Source organism: Solea solea, chromosome 10 (assembly GCF_958295425.1).
Source record: "Solea solea chromosome 10, fSolSol10.1, whole genome shotgun sequence".
NCBI classification, from domain to species: Eukaryota; Metazoa; Chordata; class Actinopteri; order Pleuronectiformes; family Soleidae; genus Solea; species Solea solea.
In genome coordinates, this window is record NC_081143.1 from 24,208,998 (window position 1) to 24,224,666 (window position 15,669).

A 15,669-nucleotide genomic window follows, 5' to 3' on the forward strand; every position below is an offset into this window, starting at 1 on the left:
GATAAGGGAAAGAGCTCATCTAGACATTTGCCAATGGGATATTTTACTTCAGGGCTTCCAAAATATTTTACTCCGCTCTTCTGTTATAAATCTGTGTAAAATTTGCTATTTTTCACTTTTTGTTATGAAAACTAGATACATTTGTCTTTTATATATATAACTCAATCTAATGTGCAAAAATATATATTTAAAGTTGTAAAGGGGAAGTATAAATGTTATATAAACTGCAATCAGAGTGACTCAGTTCATGCATAATATACTTTAAACAAAAAAAATTAGGGACAGTAAAATGTAAGTCAGTCAGTGAAGCATAGTGTTGTACAAGCAGATGATTAATGCGTCAGGTGTTACTAGCTTTGTTTGCCTATTTTTGACGTCCGACCTGGCAACCCTGCCTGAAGCTAGCTCCACTGCTTCTTCTAGTCTCCTCCCTTCCTGTTGTTAGCGCTCAATGCTAACTGTCACCACAGCCCACAACCCCCGAAACCCTGAAATAAACGGTTTGCATGCAAACACACAAACACTGCGTGGATGTACGGACGCGGCGACGTCAGCTGAAGCAAACGTCGTGATATCTTATGCACCATGAATGAGGTGAGTCGTGTGAATTACCAAATATCAAACAATCTGCGCTAGCTTATGTTAGCTCTGTGCGTTAGCCACTTAGCAGTCAAATGTGTACCTGTATGTGTACGTGAAGCAGCGATAAGCTTCTCAGGTGTGTTAACATGGCAGTGGTGATTCTGTACTGTACGACACTCGTTGGCCCAGACTTGGTGGTATGTTGCCCTGTAGCATTCATGTTGACATATTTACATGACGTGCTGATGCTGTCACACGATAATAACATGGTGAAAGATGTGTGAGACACGTGCACGAGTGCGTCCCTGCTTCATATACCACTGAAATAATTACTGTCTGTTACAAACACCTTATTTGTTGATAGCCTGAATACACCATGCATGAAGACATGACAAGTTTGAGCATTCGTGGAACTACAATGAAAAGTTCATATTAATGATTCAGAATCAATGTTTTAGTCGATGTCCTAATATCTGCCTTTATTTGATATACCTGCCTTTATTGATATACCTTTATTGTCATTAAGGTCTATCAATTCATACAGAGACCCAGACATGACATGGGAAAAAAACAGATTTGTGGCCACGAAATAGGTTAAATGTGCGCAAGAAATACTAATTTGTTGATAAGTCTTTGGTTTGTGAACCAAATAACACATCCTGCTGAGACGTCTGGTCTGGCGAACTTGGTAACCGAGGGGGTTCAGTACAGAGCGGAAGATCCTGACATCTTATTTTCTGATACAAATATCTTTTTGTTTTTGCAATTTGTAAACATCCACCGCTGGTAACCATGATCATTTCCAGAGCCTTGCAGTTGGTCAACAATGAAATCTATACTGGCGTCCAAGTATTACCTCGCTAATAATGATTTCTTGCAAAGTGAGGCTTTTGAGAATATCTTTGTAACTTGCTCCCAACCTAAAATAAAACTCAATCACACTGTTTCTATCCATCCCGAAGCTTCAGCCCTCGTCGTTTTACTTGTGTAGCTCTCCATGTAATTTATGAGAATGTTATTATAATATTATTAATGTTGTGTGCAAGTTTTACCAATTCTGTGGCCAGTTTTTTTTCATGTCTGGGGCTCTTTATTTTCAAGAGTAAGTAAATGTAAATAAATGAACTTTATTTTTCTGTCTTGTTCAGGGATCATCCTGTAAATGTTGGGGTCGAGCTGTCCCCTGTTACTGTGGAACCACATCTGATCCATTACATGAGTCTGCTCATGAACACAACAGTCCTCCCAGGAATGTCCCCTCCATTGATCAAAACCAACCAAAATATGACAATGCTGCTCTTTGCAGGAGTGGAAAGGACTCTGCTCGTAATCCTGTGCACAGAGATCAGAGCACAACTGAAACTAATTGTGAAATAGTTTCACTAAGAAGAGATTCTGACGATAAAAAGACTGGAGAGTCTGCAGTTGACATGATAGAAGTCACAGTTTGGTCTGGTGACGAGGAGGAGTCCACTGCAGCAGGAAAACCCCAGATGTTTGTTAGAGACGAGAAAAAGCATTTCAGTCAAATTTGCAAAAAACTATTCAAAACTCGAAATCACCGATGTCAAAACACAAGGAAACATTACAGAGGAGTCAAACCGTACAAATGTTTCTACTGTCAGAAACGGTTTACATGCCAAACCACTCTGGTCATTCATCTGCGGAGCCACACTAGAGGGAAGTCATTCTTCTGCCCTGTGTGTGGTTTGAAGTTTTCTCTGATGAGACACGTCAAGTCTCATTTGAAAACACATGCTGAATATACCATGGTCATGTCAAAGGAGCAAGAGCAAGCAGAGACAGTTGTTAGTTTGGGCCTCTCGGATGAAGAGTGCGAGTGGGATCCAGGCAACTCTGGTAGGTTGAAAGTTTTGTTTTTGAAAAAAAAAATAAAAATCTTGGCCCGAAAGATGAAATCAGAGGTGAAAAATTGCAGCAAATTAGGCAATTATTAGTCCCAAGAAAGATAATACATTTTTTAACATGCATTACAAACACGAAGAAGTATGAAAAGTGGCCCTGTAATGACGTAGACCGGTGGTTCTCAAACTTTTTATACCAAGTACCACCTGAGCTCTCAAAGTAACACCATTATCATCAACGTTAAAATACAGTGGCGTAAATAGACCGAGCAAAGTCTGCAATGGAGTCAGATTTATTCCCAATATGATCATTTGCTCACAGACACTGGTATAGCAAAATTAGATTAAGATGGAGCAAGAGATAAGGTGCGTCCAATTATTATTATTATTTAATATATTTATAATTTAATTTAATTTCTTTGTTATATGTTTCAGGACCTGTCCACATAGAAATGGGTATAGGTGAATAAGCACATGTTTTCTTTTTATCATATTGGCGTTTCGTCCACACGGAAGCGTCTCTTTTTTGAAGAAAAAAATCAAAGTTGCCAGGAGTCTGTGAAGTCGCTTGTCAACACTGTTATTTGGTCTGTTTTCTTTATGATAACTTTGATAATTTTCTTCATTTATTTCCCTTTCTTTCCCCTGGCTTAATTCATTCTATGTCCATTTCTGTTATTATATCTGTAATGTGTCGTCTTCTTTTTTGGTGTAGCGTTACATCGCCATTTAGAGGCCTGCCATATGTACTACAGCGTTTTGAGAACTTGGGGGTGGGGGTGGGGTTCCGTGTGGATGAAAACATTTCCTGAAACGATGACGTGTGGACAGGAAACCTTTTCAAAACGGCAAAGAAAAAGATTAATTTACATTGCATGGCACAGAAAAAAATATCGGCACATTACATGTGCCATTTCCGTGTGGATATGCCCTCATTTTCTACGCACTCCGGTCAAAATTGCTCAGCTCCACTCTGATCAAACACCCAGGTATGTAGAGTAGAACAGTATTTATGATTTTCCTTATATTGATACCACCATAGGAAGCGTGCGTACCACAGTTTGAGAACCATGTACAACGTTAAAGTAAATATAGATGGTGTCATATTTCTTTGTCAACATATACATTTCAAGTCACAAAAATTTGAGGAGAATAAAACTGAATGCTAATTTTCTCAATTTCTCTGCCTCTAATTTGTCTCTAAGATTATTGATGGTTTCAATGTTTATTTGTGTTTTATTGCTCCTAATATTGGTTTGTCTGGTGACATGCACACAGCCTCACAAAGCAAACCTGGGACTCACCGTTCTGTGAACACAGCACCCTGGAGTCGTCAGAAGGACCCGGAGGCCAAGGAGCTCTTAAAGTGCCCAGAATGTAGCAAGGAGTTCCAAAGCTCAAACGCCAGAGACCACCATCTTAAACAGAAACATGGCAAACACCCATTTCACAAGTGCTGCCACTGTGGACAGACGTATAGAACCCACCGAAGCTTGACAGTTCACCAGAGGATATACCATCCACAGCCTACAGTGACTGTGAAATATGAAGAAGAGCACAGAGCTCCAAAGACATATGTGGGTTCAACATGTGGAAAGCAGTTCCCTTCCAATGCCTCGCTGAAAAAGCACCTGGTTGTTCACTCAGGGAAGAGACCATACAGGTGCACTTTGTGTGGGAAAGGTTTCACACAGATTGGAAACCTGAAGACGCACCAGAAGGTTCATAAAGGTGAGAACACTGATTAACATTTAGGAAAGTATATGTACTTATATACTCCAGTAAGTACAGAAAATTTATAATAAGTGTAAAATCGTTTTAAAATAAAAAAGAATATGTGCTTATAGAGTACTTAACAAAAGGGCCTTGCATTATGGAGGCCACCACCTTGCAAAGCCATGTTTCTACAAGAAGAGGAAGCTCAATACACAAATGAAGAATAATGATCCTTCCTTTAGTATGAAAAGGCCACTGAAGAGAGGGGTTTATCAGAGGAGTTCCTCATGTGTTACTATCAAATGAGGAACTTTTGTCTTACCATTACATGTCACCTGGTGGTGAAAAGGGTTGTGACGTCACCCATAAGGGCAAATCGCTTTAAAACACCTATTTTAAAGCGTCAAGACAATCATAAGGTTTTGCAACCTGAAATCCACAGACGGCACCGGCAGGCAAGCACCTATCAGCTGTCAATCACACTGGTGTGCACTCATGCGTCGGTGCTCAATGGGAACATAGTTTACAAAATTGACATCATGTTCTATTGATGAAGAGCAGAAACTAGGGTTTGAAACCATTAACTCCTCAAGTAAAAGCCCATAGACCCACTTTCCATAGACCATTCAAATATTGTCATTTATATAGTGTTCTTTTTGCAACCAGCTGAGTTGCCCCCTTGTGGCTATTCAGTATATTCTAACTTCCTGCTTGTTTGGCCTACCAGAAAAACTAGAAGACTATGTCCACTCTTTATATACGACCTTTGTTGGGATGTATTGTTGGCTCATGGGAATTGTTGTCTTGTTTGGTTCCCCTGTGTGTTTGTTCTTTATGGAGAGAGCTTCAGAACCAGAACATGCAGCAAAGAGCATTAAGTAAGTTGTGATCCATTAGTGACAAATACACACAATCAAAAACGAAAAACACATTAGCTATCTGATAGTACCATACATTGCCTTGACTTCATTGTATTGAATTCAATAAGGAGTGTGCCCTGGAAGTTATAGCAGAGACAGTCAAGTGAATGATGTCATTAAAAGGTGAACAAAATGAAAAGGTATGTTACCGTAAAGAGGAATATTTAGAGATTATATTTAGGGATGTAAAGATTAAGATTCCCATGGCTTTAAAGAGATATACAAAGTACTGTACATAGCAGTCTGTCTTTTGATATTTCAATATAGAAATGTTACATAATATCTATCAATTTATCTATCCGTCTGTCTATATTTACATACACTCCATTATTTTTTTTCTCATTTAGAGTGTAAGAATTCATCTACATCACTTTATAGAGTTGTTCACGCTAACGACAAACATTTTTAAACTATTACACCAATAGCAATTAGCATTTATTTGGTGTCATGTTTCAGAAAAAGCTTCTCGCTTCAGGAAATAATCTTAAGGCGAAGTATCAACCTTCATCTTGGCACCCAGCCCCACATTTTCAGTGATCACCTCCACATATATAAACTGCATTTAGGGGTGGTTTACATGCAGCGTGTTTTGCACATACAAATACATGTGCCTGTTTTTCTTGGCGCGTCTTCCGTGTTGCATCGAGATATTATCAACTTTTCCGGGATACGGCGAATGCTTTTTTACATGACTTTTTATACTTGGGCCAGAGATGTAGGTCAAGCACGTCTTTGTTGAGTCAAACACACTTTTTTTGAAAAAGCTTTGAACCCCCCCATCATCCAGACGAAGCTCCTGAATCAGGAGAAGGAGAGGATGCACACATACCTGTACATGGTGAGTGGTTTTTTTCCACACATCCAGCTGTGAGGGAAATGGGGCTAATAATAAATCCGATGTCTTTATTTCGGTTCTTTTTTGTAGTTTCATGTGTTAATTGAAAGGATTTGGGTGCTTCGTAACTATGGATGCAACAGGAGTGCAAACCTCAAGCACCTTGTTCAAAAAAACCCTGATATATACATGATATTAAGACAAATCTAAGCAATATGGTTTTACGAACCTCGACTGTAAACCTTCATCAGAGCCGAAACTCTTTTATGGTGTTTGTAACTTTTCCGTTCAGGATGAAGTGGTTTGTGTCTTTCATAACATCTCTGCATTAATTGCACTGCTATGTTCACAAGCTACATTTGTTTAATTTACCCTGGGGTTATTGGTGTGAATGGTGGTGGTGATTTAGTGGTGTGAAGGAAGTTGTGTTTATTTCAAATATTTTTCCTTGTGAGACTTTGATCTTTTTTCTGTGAAATGTGTTGAAAGAGAGAAAAATGTGTAAAATCTTAATTAGTAAAAGTGTCCCAAACCTAAATATATTTCATGGAAAATTGGACAAAGATCACACCCTTAGCACTTTCCAAACAGCAGTTTGTACCATTGTTAATATAAAAATATTGATATTTGCAGTTTTACCTATTGATTAACTTTGATTTTCTTTTCTTTTAATAGGGGAATTTAACAAGATGCTAGAGTCACAGAACAGTTCCCCTCAACCTGAAGAGTCATCGATGGAAATCTACTTATGCCATTTGTGTTGGACTCAATTTTCAGATGAACAGCATTTAGAGGAACATTTAAAACAAGTCCACAAATCAATGAAGCCTTTTTCCTGCACACAGTGTGACAAGACGTTTGTGCACATCCAGAAATGGAAAGAACATGAGGCTGCACACGAGGGTTTGAAGCCGCACCAGTGTCCCCAGTGTGATGAAGGTTTCCAGACCTTAAAGGAACTAGAGAACCACAAGCAGGATCACACAGAAGAGAAACCATTCCAGTGCATTATATGTGGTAAAAGGTTCAAACGGAGACCTACTCTGAGAGCTCATTATGCGATGCATTCTGGAGAAAAGCCCCATCTGTGCTTTCTCTGTGGTAAATGCTACGCCCGGGCTGAAGATTTCAAAGTGCACCTCAGAGTTCACTCAGGAGAGAAACCTTACCAGTGTGAGGAGTGTGGGAAGAGTTTCTACTACAGGCAGGGCTTCAGCACACATAAGCAAAGTCATAATGCCAAACCCACGAGACCTGCTCTGCAGCTCGGCAGACCCAGAAAGTCAAACAGGCCCCAGAAGATCTCGCAAAGCCCTCTGTCTGATTCAGATGGAGAGGACCCCACCTGGAAGCCTCCTGACCAGGGTAAGTGTGTTGATGAAAGGGCTAGTGAAGGTTATTTGAAATGTGCTTGTATGAGGTATGGATACATTATCATCACTGACCTAGCTAAATGCACTGCCATACCATTTCCACGCCCCCCTTTTGGGTTCATCCGATAAAATCTACACCTGCTTAAGTCTACAATATCATATCATAATAAGAACATGTATGATGCTTTTCCTTGCCATTAGACACCCTTTCCTACCTGGAGAACGGCTTTCTGAACTGCTTCAAAGTTGTCTATCCATCGCTACCTTCATCAGTAATTTCAAATGTGCTATTTTGTAACCTCAGTGTAAAAATTGTTGGGATTGACCAAATACAATACAATACGGTGACTCCCACTGTATTGAAACATCTCTATTTGTGTACTGAGCAACAGAAAATTGTGAATTTATTATTTTTATCTCTGATTAAAAAATAAAACTTGTGTAAAATAATTGACTGTAAAAAAGATCTGTGAGTTCTGTTTGAGGAGATTGTGTTCTACATCTGTTTGTGGACAAACGAACGAACAAACGACAAATAAATGGTAGGGTGGGAGATCCTGGAAAAACAGTTTGAGCAGGCTACGTTTTGAATTCAAAGTCCCTTTTCTTCTAACTTCCCTCCGAAACTACGCCTTCGGAGCACAGGATCACACAATGTTTGTTCATGAAGAGTGTTGGTTTCACACGGATTCACAAGCACTGCGCAGCATTCGTAACTTTCCGTACTTTGACTTTTTTGGATACGTGATGCCGAAAAAACAACAAATACTCTCAAAAGATCACAAAGATATAAAGTTAGACCTACCGGTCCAATAGAAAAAGAACCACCATGGTATCACTATGCAGCCCTTACTGGGCTTTCAGTTGTGGCCACCGTTCAAAACGCAGCACTGATGTTTACTCTGGGCTTGGGTCGCTCTTCTTCAGCCTTTTTCTTGGCAGTAGTAAACTGTCTTTCGTTTGCAACCAACACCTGATGTTGGCAGCTTTTCTGCCATAACATGGCTACAACTGCCTCCAGTTATGCTAGATGCTATCTATTCCACATTTTAAAACGTTGGAAGAATCTGAGCATGTGCGATTAGTGCATGAAGAGGGGTACACGCATGGGGGGAGGGAGGAGCAGATGGCACTTTGATTGATCCATCATCACCACAGCTGACTGACATTTTTCTTTTTTGTGACAATGCATTAATTAGTAATTAACTAGTTACAATCGGGGTGTGTAAAAGATTTTAAGCAATACAGTAAAAAACACAAGAAATAAGATGTTCCAAAGGCCCTATACTCTTTTAAACTATTAAAAATAGCTTGTCCTTATGTTCTGTATCTGAACTAATGCTTATAGTAAAATTAATATGAACAGTTTGTTTCTACAGGAAACAGGCGTCATCATCAGCTCAAGGACCAAGACAATTCCACTGTAGAGGACGACAACCAGGTCAGAAAAGCTGCATCCTGTCGTCATTTAAGTTAACTGCCTGTTCACAGGCCTTTGTATTCATGGACACTTTGTGTTTTCCAGACATCCACATGGAAATTTGGTCATCATAAATCAATGAGTTTGTGGGACCAAAACCCAAATGCCTCTGACGTGGGGACAGCGGAGGCCCAGGAGGAGGGAGAGAGTGTTGGTTACAGTGCCCTCTTCAGGGACACGGTAGTAAGTGCGCTAAATCACATCCAGTCTTGCCACCTTCAAACAATGACCTCAAGATTCTTCTCTTAAATTAATTTTGTCTATAGGTGGTGTAGTAAATCACTGCACCTCTTTTGTACCATGTGCATAATCAAGTTAGATGCCTCACGGTGTTTATCAATTCACTCAAAGTATCAAAGTATACAGGATTCCTGCCAATCCTTAAAAAGTCTTACAAGTCTAACAAAAACACAAGGCCTTGGTGTTTTCTGTTCTTAATTTACCAAAATGCCTCTTGCAGTAACATCACACAGATCAGGATACTGGAAGCAACCATGTGTTTGCGTTTAAATCTTTTGTTAGTCTTTTCAATATTCACTCAACAACTCATGAAAGATGATAATCATTACAAACCTCTCATGATCACAGGATCAGGAGCACTTTGAGGAGAGCTGTGCAGCAGAGCAGCGCTCCTGGACTGAGTCTGACACGTCTTCTTCACCGCCACCATCAGAGGTCAGTATCAGATTGAAGAGGAAGAGGACTGCACAGGTCAAAAAAGAGACACCTGAAGCACAGGGCCACGTCCCCAGCCTCATACGTGAAGGTGAGTTACACTGATTTACATTTAATGCACCAGATAAATCTAACGCTTGAATGGAAACACAAGACTAGACTTGTCACATTTTCACAAGCTTGTTTTTTTTTCTCATAGAAAAAACTCAAATAACACCCAAATCTGAGGATGAAGAGACCTCCCTGAAACAGCCTCAGACAAAGCTGTCTGTGGCACCTAGCAGACCGAAGAAGAAGTACGAGTGTCCGACCTGTGGAAGAGTCTTCTCTGTCAACACTGGTCTGCGACGCCACCTTGTGATTCACACGGGGAAAAGACCGTACAAGTGCTTCATATGTGGAAGGGGATTCACCCAGAGTGGAAACCTGAAAACACACATGAAAGTCCACAAAGGTAATTACATATGCATGTATTCATTTGGTTTTCAGTGAAATATTTTTCCTTCTTTGACACGTATTGGGATTTTATTGATTGTCTTACAGGAAGTAGGAAACTGAACAACACAACTGAATGGCAGCATTCATTTCCCCTCGTAGTAACACTTTTAGTCTGGTTGTAGTCTCTGTAGAAAGTTGCACAGAAAGTGAAATATGTGGCTGTAATAGCTCATAAATAATTGATGTGATTGTGTCTTAGCAGTGCAGAACAGCAAATGACTGTGAATGTTTTTTTGTTTTCTCACAGGAGAGCTGCCAAACTGGACATTACTTCAAGAGACGCGTCCCCCTGATGAACCCCCTGTGACTGTGCATGTGTGTGGAGAGTGTGGAATGGACTTCCCACAGAAAGAACAGCTGGACGAACACAAAGAGAGCCACAAAAAGCCTTACGCGTGTCTCGAGTGCGACAAGACATTCAAAAGCGAATATTATTTTAAAATACATCAGCGCATTCACTCTGGGGATTCACCATATATCTGTTCAGAGTGCGGAAAGAGCTTCGTCACGGGAAATGCACTGAAAAAACACGAGCTAACGCACACCGGAGAGAGGAATTTCCACTGTAATCAGTGTGGGAAGGCATTTTCACAATCCTCCCACCTCAAGGTGCACCTGAAAACTCACACAGGAGAGCGACCTCACCTCTGCTCCATCTGTGGTAAAAGCTACTCCCGAGCATTTACCCTGAAGGTTCACCTGCGAGTTCACACGGGAGAAAACCCCTACACCTGCGAGAAATGTGGCAAGCGTTTCTATTACACTCAAGGTTATCAGCAGCACCTGAAGGTTCACAACAAGAAGCCAAAACCGCCAAGTAAACCTCTAGGGAGACCAAAACAGTAGCGGATTGTGGCAAATAATAAACAATGTCAGTAATCTGAGTGGACATACATGGGAAAAGTAAACAAGTATTACAGGTTATACTTTAGAAAACTTCACATTAGTGATGTTACTGGTTAAAACATGGTATTACTCATATATTACTACAGTCTGTGGTGTATGCTACCTGTCAAATTATACAGTTAAAGCAAATAAATCATTATATTGTGAGTCATTTGTTTCTGTGTTCATTTTAACCAAATGGTTTCTTTATAATAACTAATAATGTGACTCCACACATCACAAAACATAAATAAATATAATTTTCAAGATCTATCCGGTTGTCATTAAATGCATGTGTGATCAGAGCTCTTTCTTTCTTTCTTTCTTTCTTTCTTTATTTCTTCGTAAGACATTAAAGTATAGGTGCTTTTTGGTCTTTTGGCCTGGCACAAAAAAGTTTTATTTTGGTGAAACAAGACAACCGGAAGTTGTGTAACTGTATAGCTATCAGCTAAATCAAGTCGGTGGACAACCTCACATTAGAGCAGTTTGAGAACACTGTGAGGTAGAAACTTTCCCATGTCTTGTCAGTAAAGTGTCGGGCGACTCATTTTTACCTGAAAGGGAGAACATATTATTCTGAGGTTGGTCAACATGTCGCTCGTCTGTTAGCTAGCTAAGTTAGCGGTTGTTCAAGGTTTGTCTGTTACTATAGCGCGAGGACGGCTAGGTGTTTGCTAATTTCGAATTGATTGTGTTTGTTTTTGACGTTTTTCTTAGTTTAACGTGCCAATTATATCCAATGAGGCCTGTAGTCATCTCAGCAGCTCCCAGATGTTGGTTGCTTAGCAACGACGAACGCGACAGGTGCGCGTCCCTTTAAGCGCCTCTGGCTTCTTCCACGCGTTTTGCGTGCGTATCTTTTTAGGGCTTCGTTTGATGACTTTGTCCCAAGATAAGGTTTTAATAAAACCTCGACTGTGTACCTTCACATTTGGTGTGACAGACGTTTTCCATTCAAGATGAAGAGGTTTGTCTCCTCCTTTACAACTGCTTTGCTATGTTCAGAATATCCAGTTGTTAACTGTCTTTGATTTGGTGCCCTACCCCTTGACAAAGTTCATACAAAGTTCATGGAAATTTGGACAAACAGCACTTTTCACACAGTAGTTTGTTCCATTGTTAATATAGAAACATTGATATTTGCAATTTTAAGTATGTATTACCTTTTCTTTTGTTTCTTTTATCAGGGAAATTTAACAAGACGGTAGAATCATACAACAGCTCCCCTCAACCTGAAGAGTTATCAATGGAAATCCACCTCTGCCATTTGTGTTGGACACGCTTTCCTGACAAACAACAATTAGAGCAACACTTGAAGCAAGTCCACAAATCAAACAAGTCATTTTCCTGCACACAGTGTGACAACATGTTTGTGCACATCCAGAAATTGAAAGAACATGAAGCTGCACACAAGGGTTGGAAGCAGCACCAGTGTCCCCAGTGTGATAAAGGTTTCCAGACCTTAAAAGAACTAGAGAACCACAAGCAGGATCACACAGAAGAGAAACCATTCCAGTGCATTATATGTGGTAAAAGGTTCAAAAGGAGACTTACTCTGAGAGCTCATTATGCGATGCATTCTGGAGAAAAGCCCCATCTGTGCTTTCTCTGTGGTAAATGCTACGCCCGGGCTGAAGATTTCAAAGTGCACCTCAGAGTTCACTCAGGAGAGAAACCTTACCAGTGTGAGGAGTGTGGGAAGACTTTCTACTACAGGCAGGGCTTCAGCACACATAAGCAAAGTCATAATGCCAAACCCACGAGACCTGCTCTGCAGCTCGGCAGACCCAAAAGGTCAAACAGGCCCCAGAAGATCTCGCAAAGCCCTCTGTCTGATTCAGATGGAGAGGACCCCACCTGGAAGCCTCCTGACCAGGGTAAGTGTGTTGATGAAAGGGCTAGTGAAGGGTTTTTAATAAGGTATGGATACATAACCTTGTTAAGTTCACTGCCACACTGCACCACCATTTCCACGGACGTGTTTGGGACCTGGACACTCACTGTCACTGATATCATGGCTGCCAGAGGGAAAAACAGATTTTAGTCACTGAACAGAAAATCTGCACCTGCGTAAGTCTAAAAGATCTTAATATATTTGCCATTAGAGAGCCTGTAGATAAAAAGAAATACAGGAATAACTAATTATAACTTGATATTAAGTAGAGTAAAATTGATTGGGGCCCACTGGTCGTGAGTTTGACACCTCTGGTGTAGAGTAACCATGACTCCCTCTTACATACGTCTTACATGTAGATCCTTTAAATTCTCTAAACAAGCACATTTGGATTTTACAGATTATATTCATGTAGTTCCGGTCAAAACCAGATTTTTCTGAACTGGAAATTGCAATACACAGGATTATGTTAATGCTGCAAATATTTCTTGGGGTTCAACATATTGACACACCTTCATAATTACACACAGTCGTCTTCTCACTGATGACTGATTTTCTTGTGGTTTCTTATTTACCATGTGGGATAAATTAATCTCACAAGTTACTGGATAATTCAGGACATGTTGAGTCTGTTAAATGTACCCGTATGTTCAGCTTTCAAAGCAGAATAGTTAAATATAATTTAAAAATGTCTCTTTGGGAGTGGAAAGTGGACGCCGTTCAGTGTGAACATTATTTTAATGTTTACTAGTGATAATCTATGTAAGTTTTCAGTGGAAACACAAGAAATAAAATGCTTCAAAACTCACATACTCTTTTAAACTATTAAAAAATATAAACCTTGTTGTTCTGTATGTGCACTAGTGGTTACAATATGATGAATACTTATTTATTTGTTTGTTGCTGCAGAAAACAGGCGCCATCATCAGCTCAAGGACCAAGACAATGCCATGGTAGAGGACGACAAGCAGGTCAGACAAACTGCGTCCTGTTATCGTTAAAATGAGCTCACTGTCTGTCTGTCTGTTCACAGAAATGACATTTGTTGTTGCTGTGTGTTTTCCAGAAATCCACATGGAATGTTGGTCATCATACATCACTGAGTTTGTGGGACCAAGACCCAAATGCCTCTGAGAGGCGGACAGCAGCTGGTTACAGTGCCCTCTTCAGGGGCACGGCAGTAAGTGATGCTAAATCGTCTATATATCTATATATACTGTATATTAAATGCCATACATATTTAATCTCCTATTAAAAAAAAAAAAAAAAATAATAATAATAATAATGGCACATAATTGCATTTTCAATGTCCTAAATGGGGTTTCTCTTTTTAGTGTTAGCTCAACAACTCAGAAACATGATAATCATTTCAAACGTCTCGTGATCACAGGATCTGGAGGAGAGCTGTCCAGCAGAGCAGTCTGGGACGTCTTCTTCACCACCACCATCGAATATCAGCGTCAGATCAAAGAGGAAGAGGATCTCACGAGTCACTCGACATGAAAAAGAGACACCTGGAACACAGGGCCGGGTCCCTGGCCTCATACGTAAAGGTGAGTTACACTGATTTACATTTATTGGATGAGATATATCTAAAGGTCATTTTCAAGTTGTCTGAATGGAACCATAAAATCAGACTTGTTGCTATGTCATATTTTCACTATCTTATTCCTTTCTTTCTTTAGAAGAACCTAAAAGAATGCCCAAATCTGAGGATCAAGAAAGCTCCCATAAACAGCCGCAGACAAAGCTGTCTGTGGAGGCAAAACCAAACCAGGCACTGAGCAGACCAAAGAAGAAGTATGAATGTCCGACCTGTGGAAGAGTCTTCTCCGTCAACACTGGTCTGCGACGACACCTTGTGATTCACACGGGGAAAAGGCCATACAAGTGCTTCATATGTGGAAGAGGATTCACCCAGAGTGGAAACCTGAAAACACACATGAAAGTTCACAGAGGTAAGAGGCAACAAAAAGTTGCACAGAAAGTGAATTATGGGGCTTGTAAATTAGGCTCTTGCGAGTCATGCTGGTGTTATTGTACATTAACAATGTGTTTGTGTTTTTCTCACAGGAGAGCGACCAAACTGGACATTACTTCGAGATACACGTTCCCCTGAAGAACCTCCTGTGACTGTTCATGTGTGTGGAGAGTGTGGAATGGACTTCCCACAGAAAGAACAGCTAGACGAACACAAAGAGAGCCACAAAAAGCCTTACGCGTGTCTCGAGTGTGACAAGACATTCAAAAATGAGTATTATTTTAAAATACATCAGCGCATTCACTCTGGAAAGTCACCATATACCTGCTCAGAGTGTGGAAAGAGCTTCATCACAGGAAATGCACTGAAAAAACACGAGCTAACACATACCGGAGAGAGGAATTTCCACTGTGATCAGTGTGGGAAGGCATTTTCACAATCCTCCCACCTCAAGGTGCACCTGAAAACTCACACAGGAGAGCGACCTCACCTCTGCTCCATATGTGGTAAAAGCTACTCCAAAGCATTTACCCTGAAGGTTCACCTGCGAGTTCACACGGGAGAAAACCCCTACACCTGCGAGAAATGTGGCAAGTGTTTCTATTACTCGCAAGGTTATCAAAAGCACCTGAAGGTTCACAACAAGAAGCCAAAACCGCCAAGTAAACCTCTAGGGAGACCAAAACAGTAGCCGATTGTGATAAATAATCAATAATGTCAGCAATCTGAGTAGAAATAGGTATTACATTAAAAATTGTTCACAAGTTACTGATGTAACTGGCTAAAAACATGGTATGACAGACCATATACTCATATTATATTACAGTCTATCATGTACACTACTCTAAGAAAATAAATCATTATTTTATGAATCATTTGCTTCTGCGTATTTCTTTGTGTAATTAATTTTTAGTGCCGTTTTCACGATCCACATGATAAATTATCATAGCTTTTATTTTAGT

General features: G+C 40.2%; 1 protein-coding gene across 1 annotated transcript; it reads left to right on the forward strand.

The window, feature by feature from the left end:
- The first annotated feature begins 401 nt into the window (after positions 1 to 401).
- On the forward strand, positions 402 to 15,542 carry LOC131466765 (zinc finger protein 208-like). The gene is made up of 17 exons (XM_058640202.1): positions 402 to 594; positions 1,731 to 2,442; positions 3,726 to 4,178; positions 5,871 to 5,921; positions 6,594 to 7,283; positions 8,671 to 8,732; positions 8,817 to 8,954; positions 9,360 to 9,537; positions 9,646 to 9,900; positions 10,192 to 10,786; positions 11,550 to 11,605; positions 12,020 to 12,709; positions 13,636 to 13,697; positions 13,793 to 13,906; positions 14,117 to 14,279; positions 14,412 to 14,684; positions 14,800 to 15,542. Exons 1-17 carry the CDS (start codon positions 586 to 588, stop codon positions 15,396 to 15,398), a joined length of 5,100 nt encoding a protein of 1,699 aa, XP_058496185.1. The 5' UTR covers positions 402 to 585; the 3' UTR covers positions 15,399 to 15,542.
- Positions 15,543 to 15,669: the final 127 nt, after the last annotated feature.

Bases quoted from the DNA above. Each gene is read 5' to 3' on its own strand.
- LOC131466765 (XM_058640202.1), top strand. The intron at 2,443-3,725 runs GTAGGTTGAAAG...ACATGCACACAG, and splicing joins GTGGGATCCAGGCAACTCTG to CCTCACAAAGCAAACCTGGG. The intron at 12,710-13,635 runs GTAAGTGTGTTG...TTGTTGCTGCAG, and splicing joins CTGGAAGCCTCCTGACCAGG to AAAACAGGCGCCATCATCAG.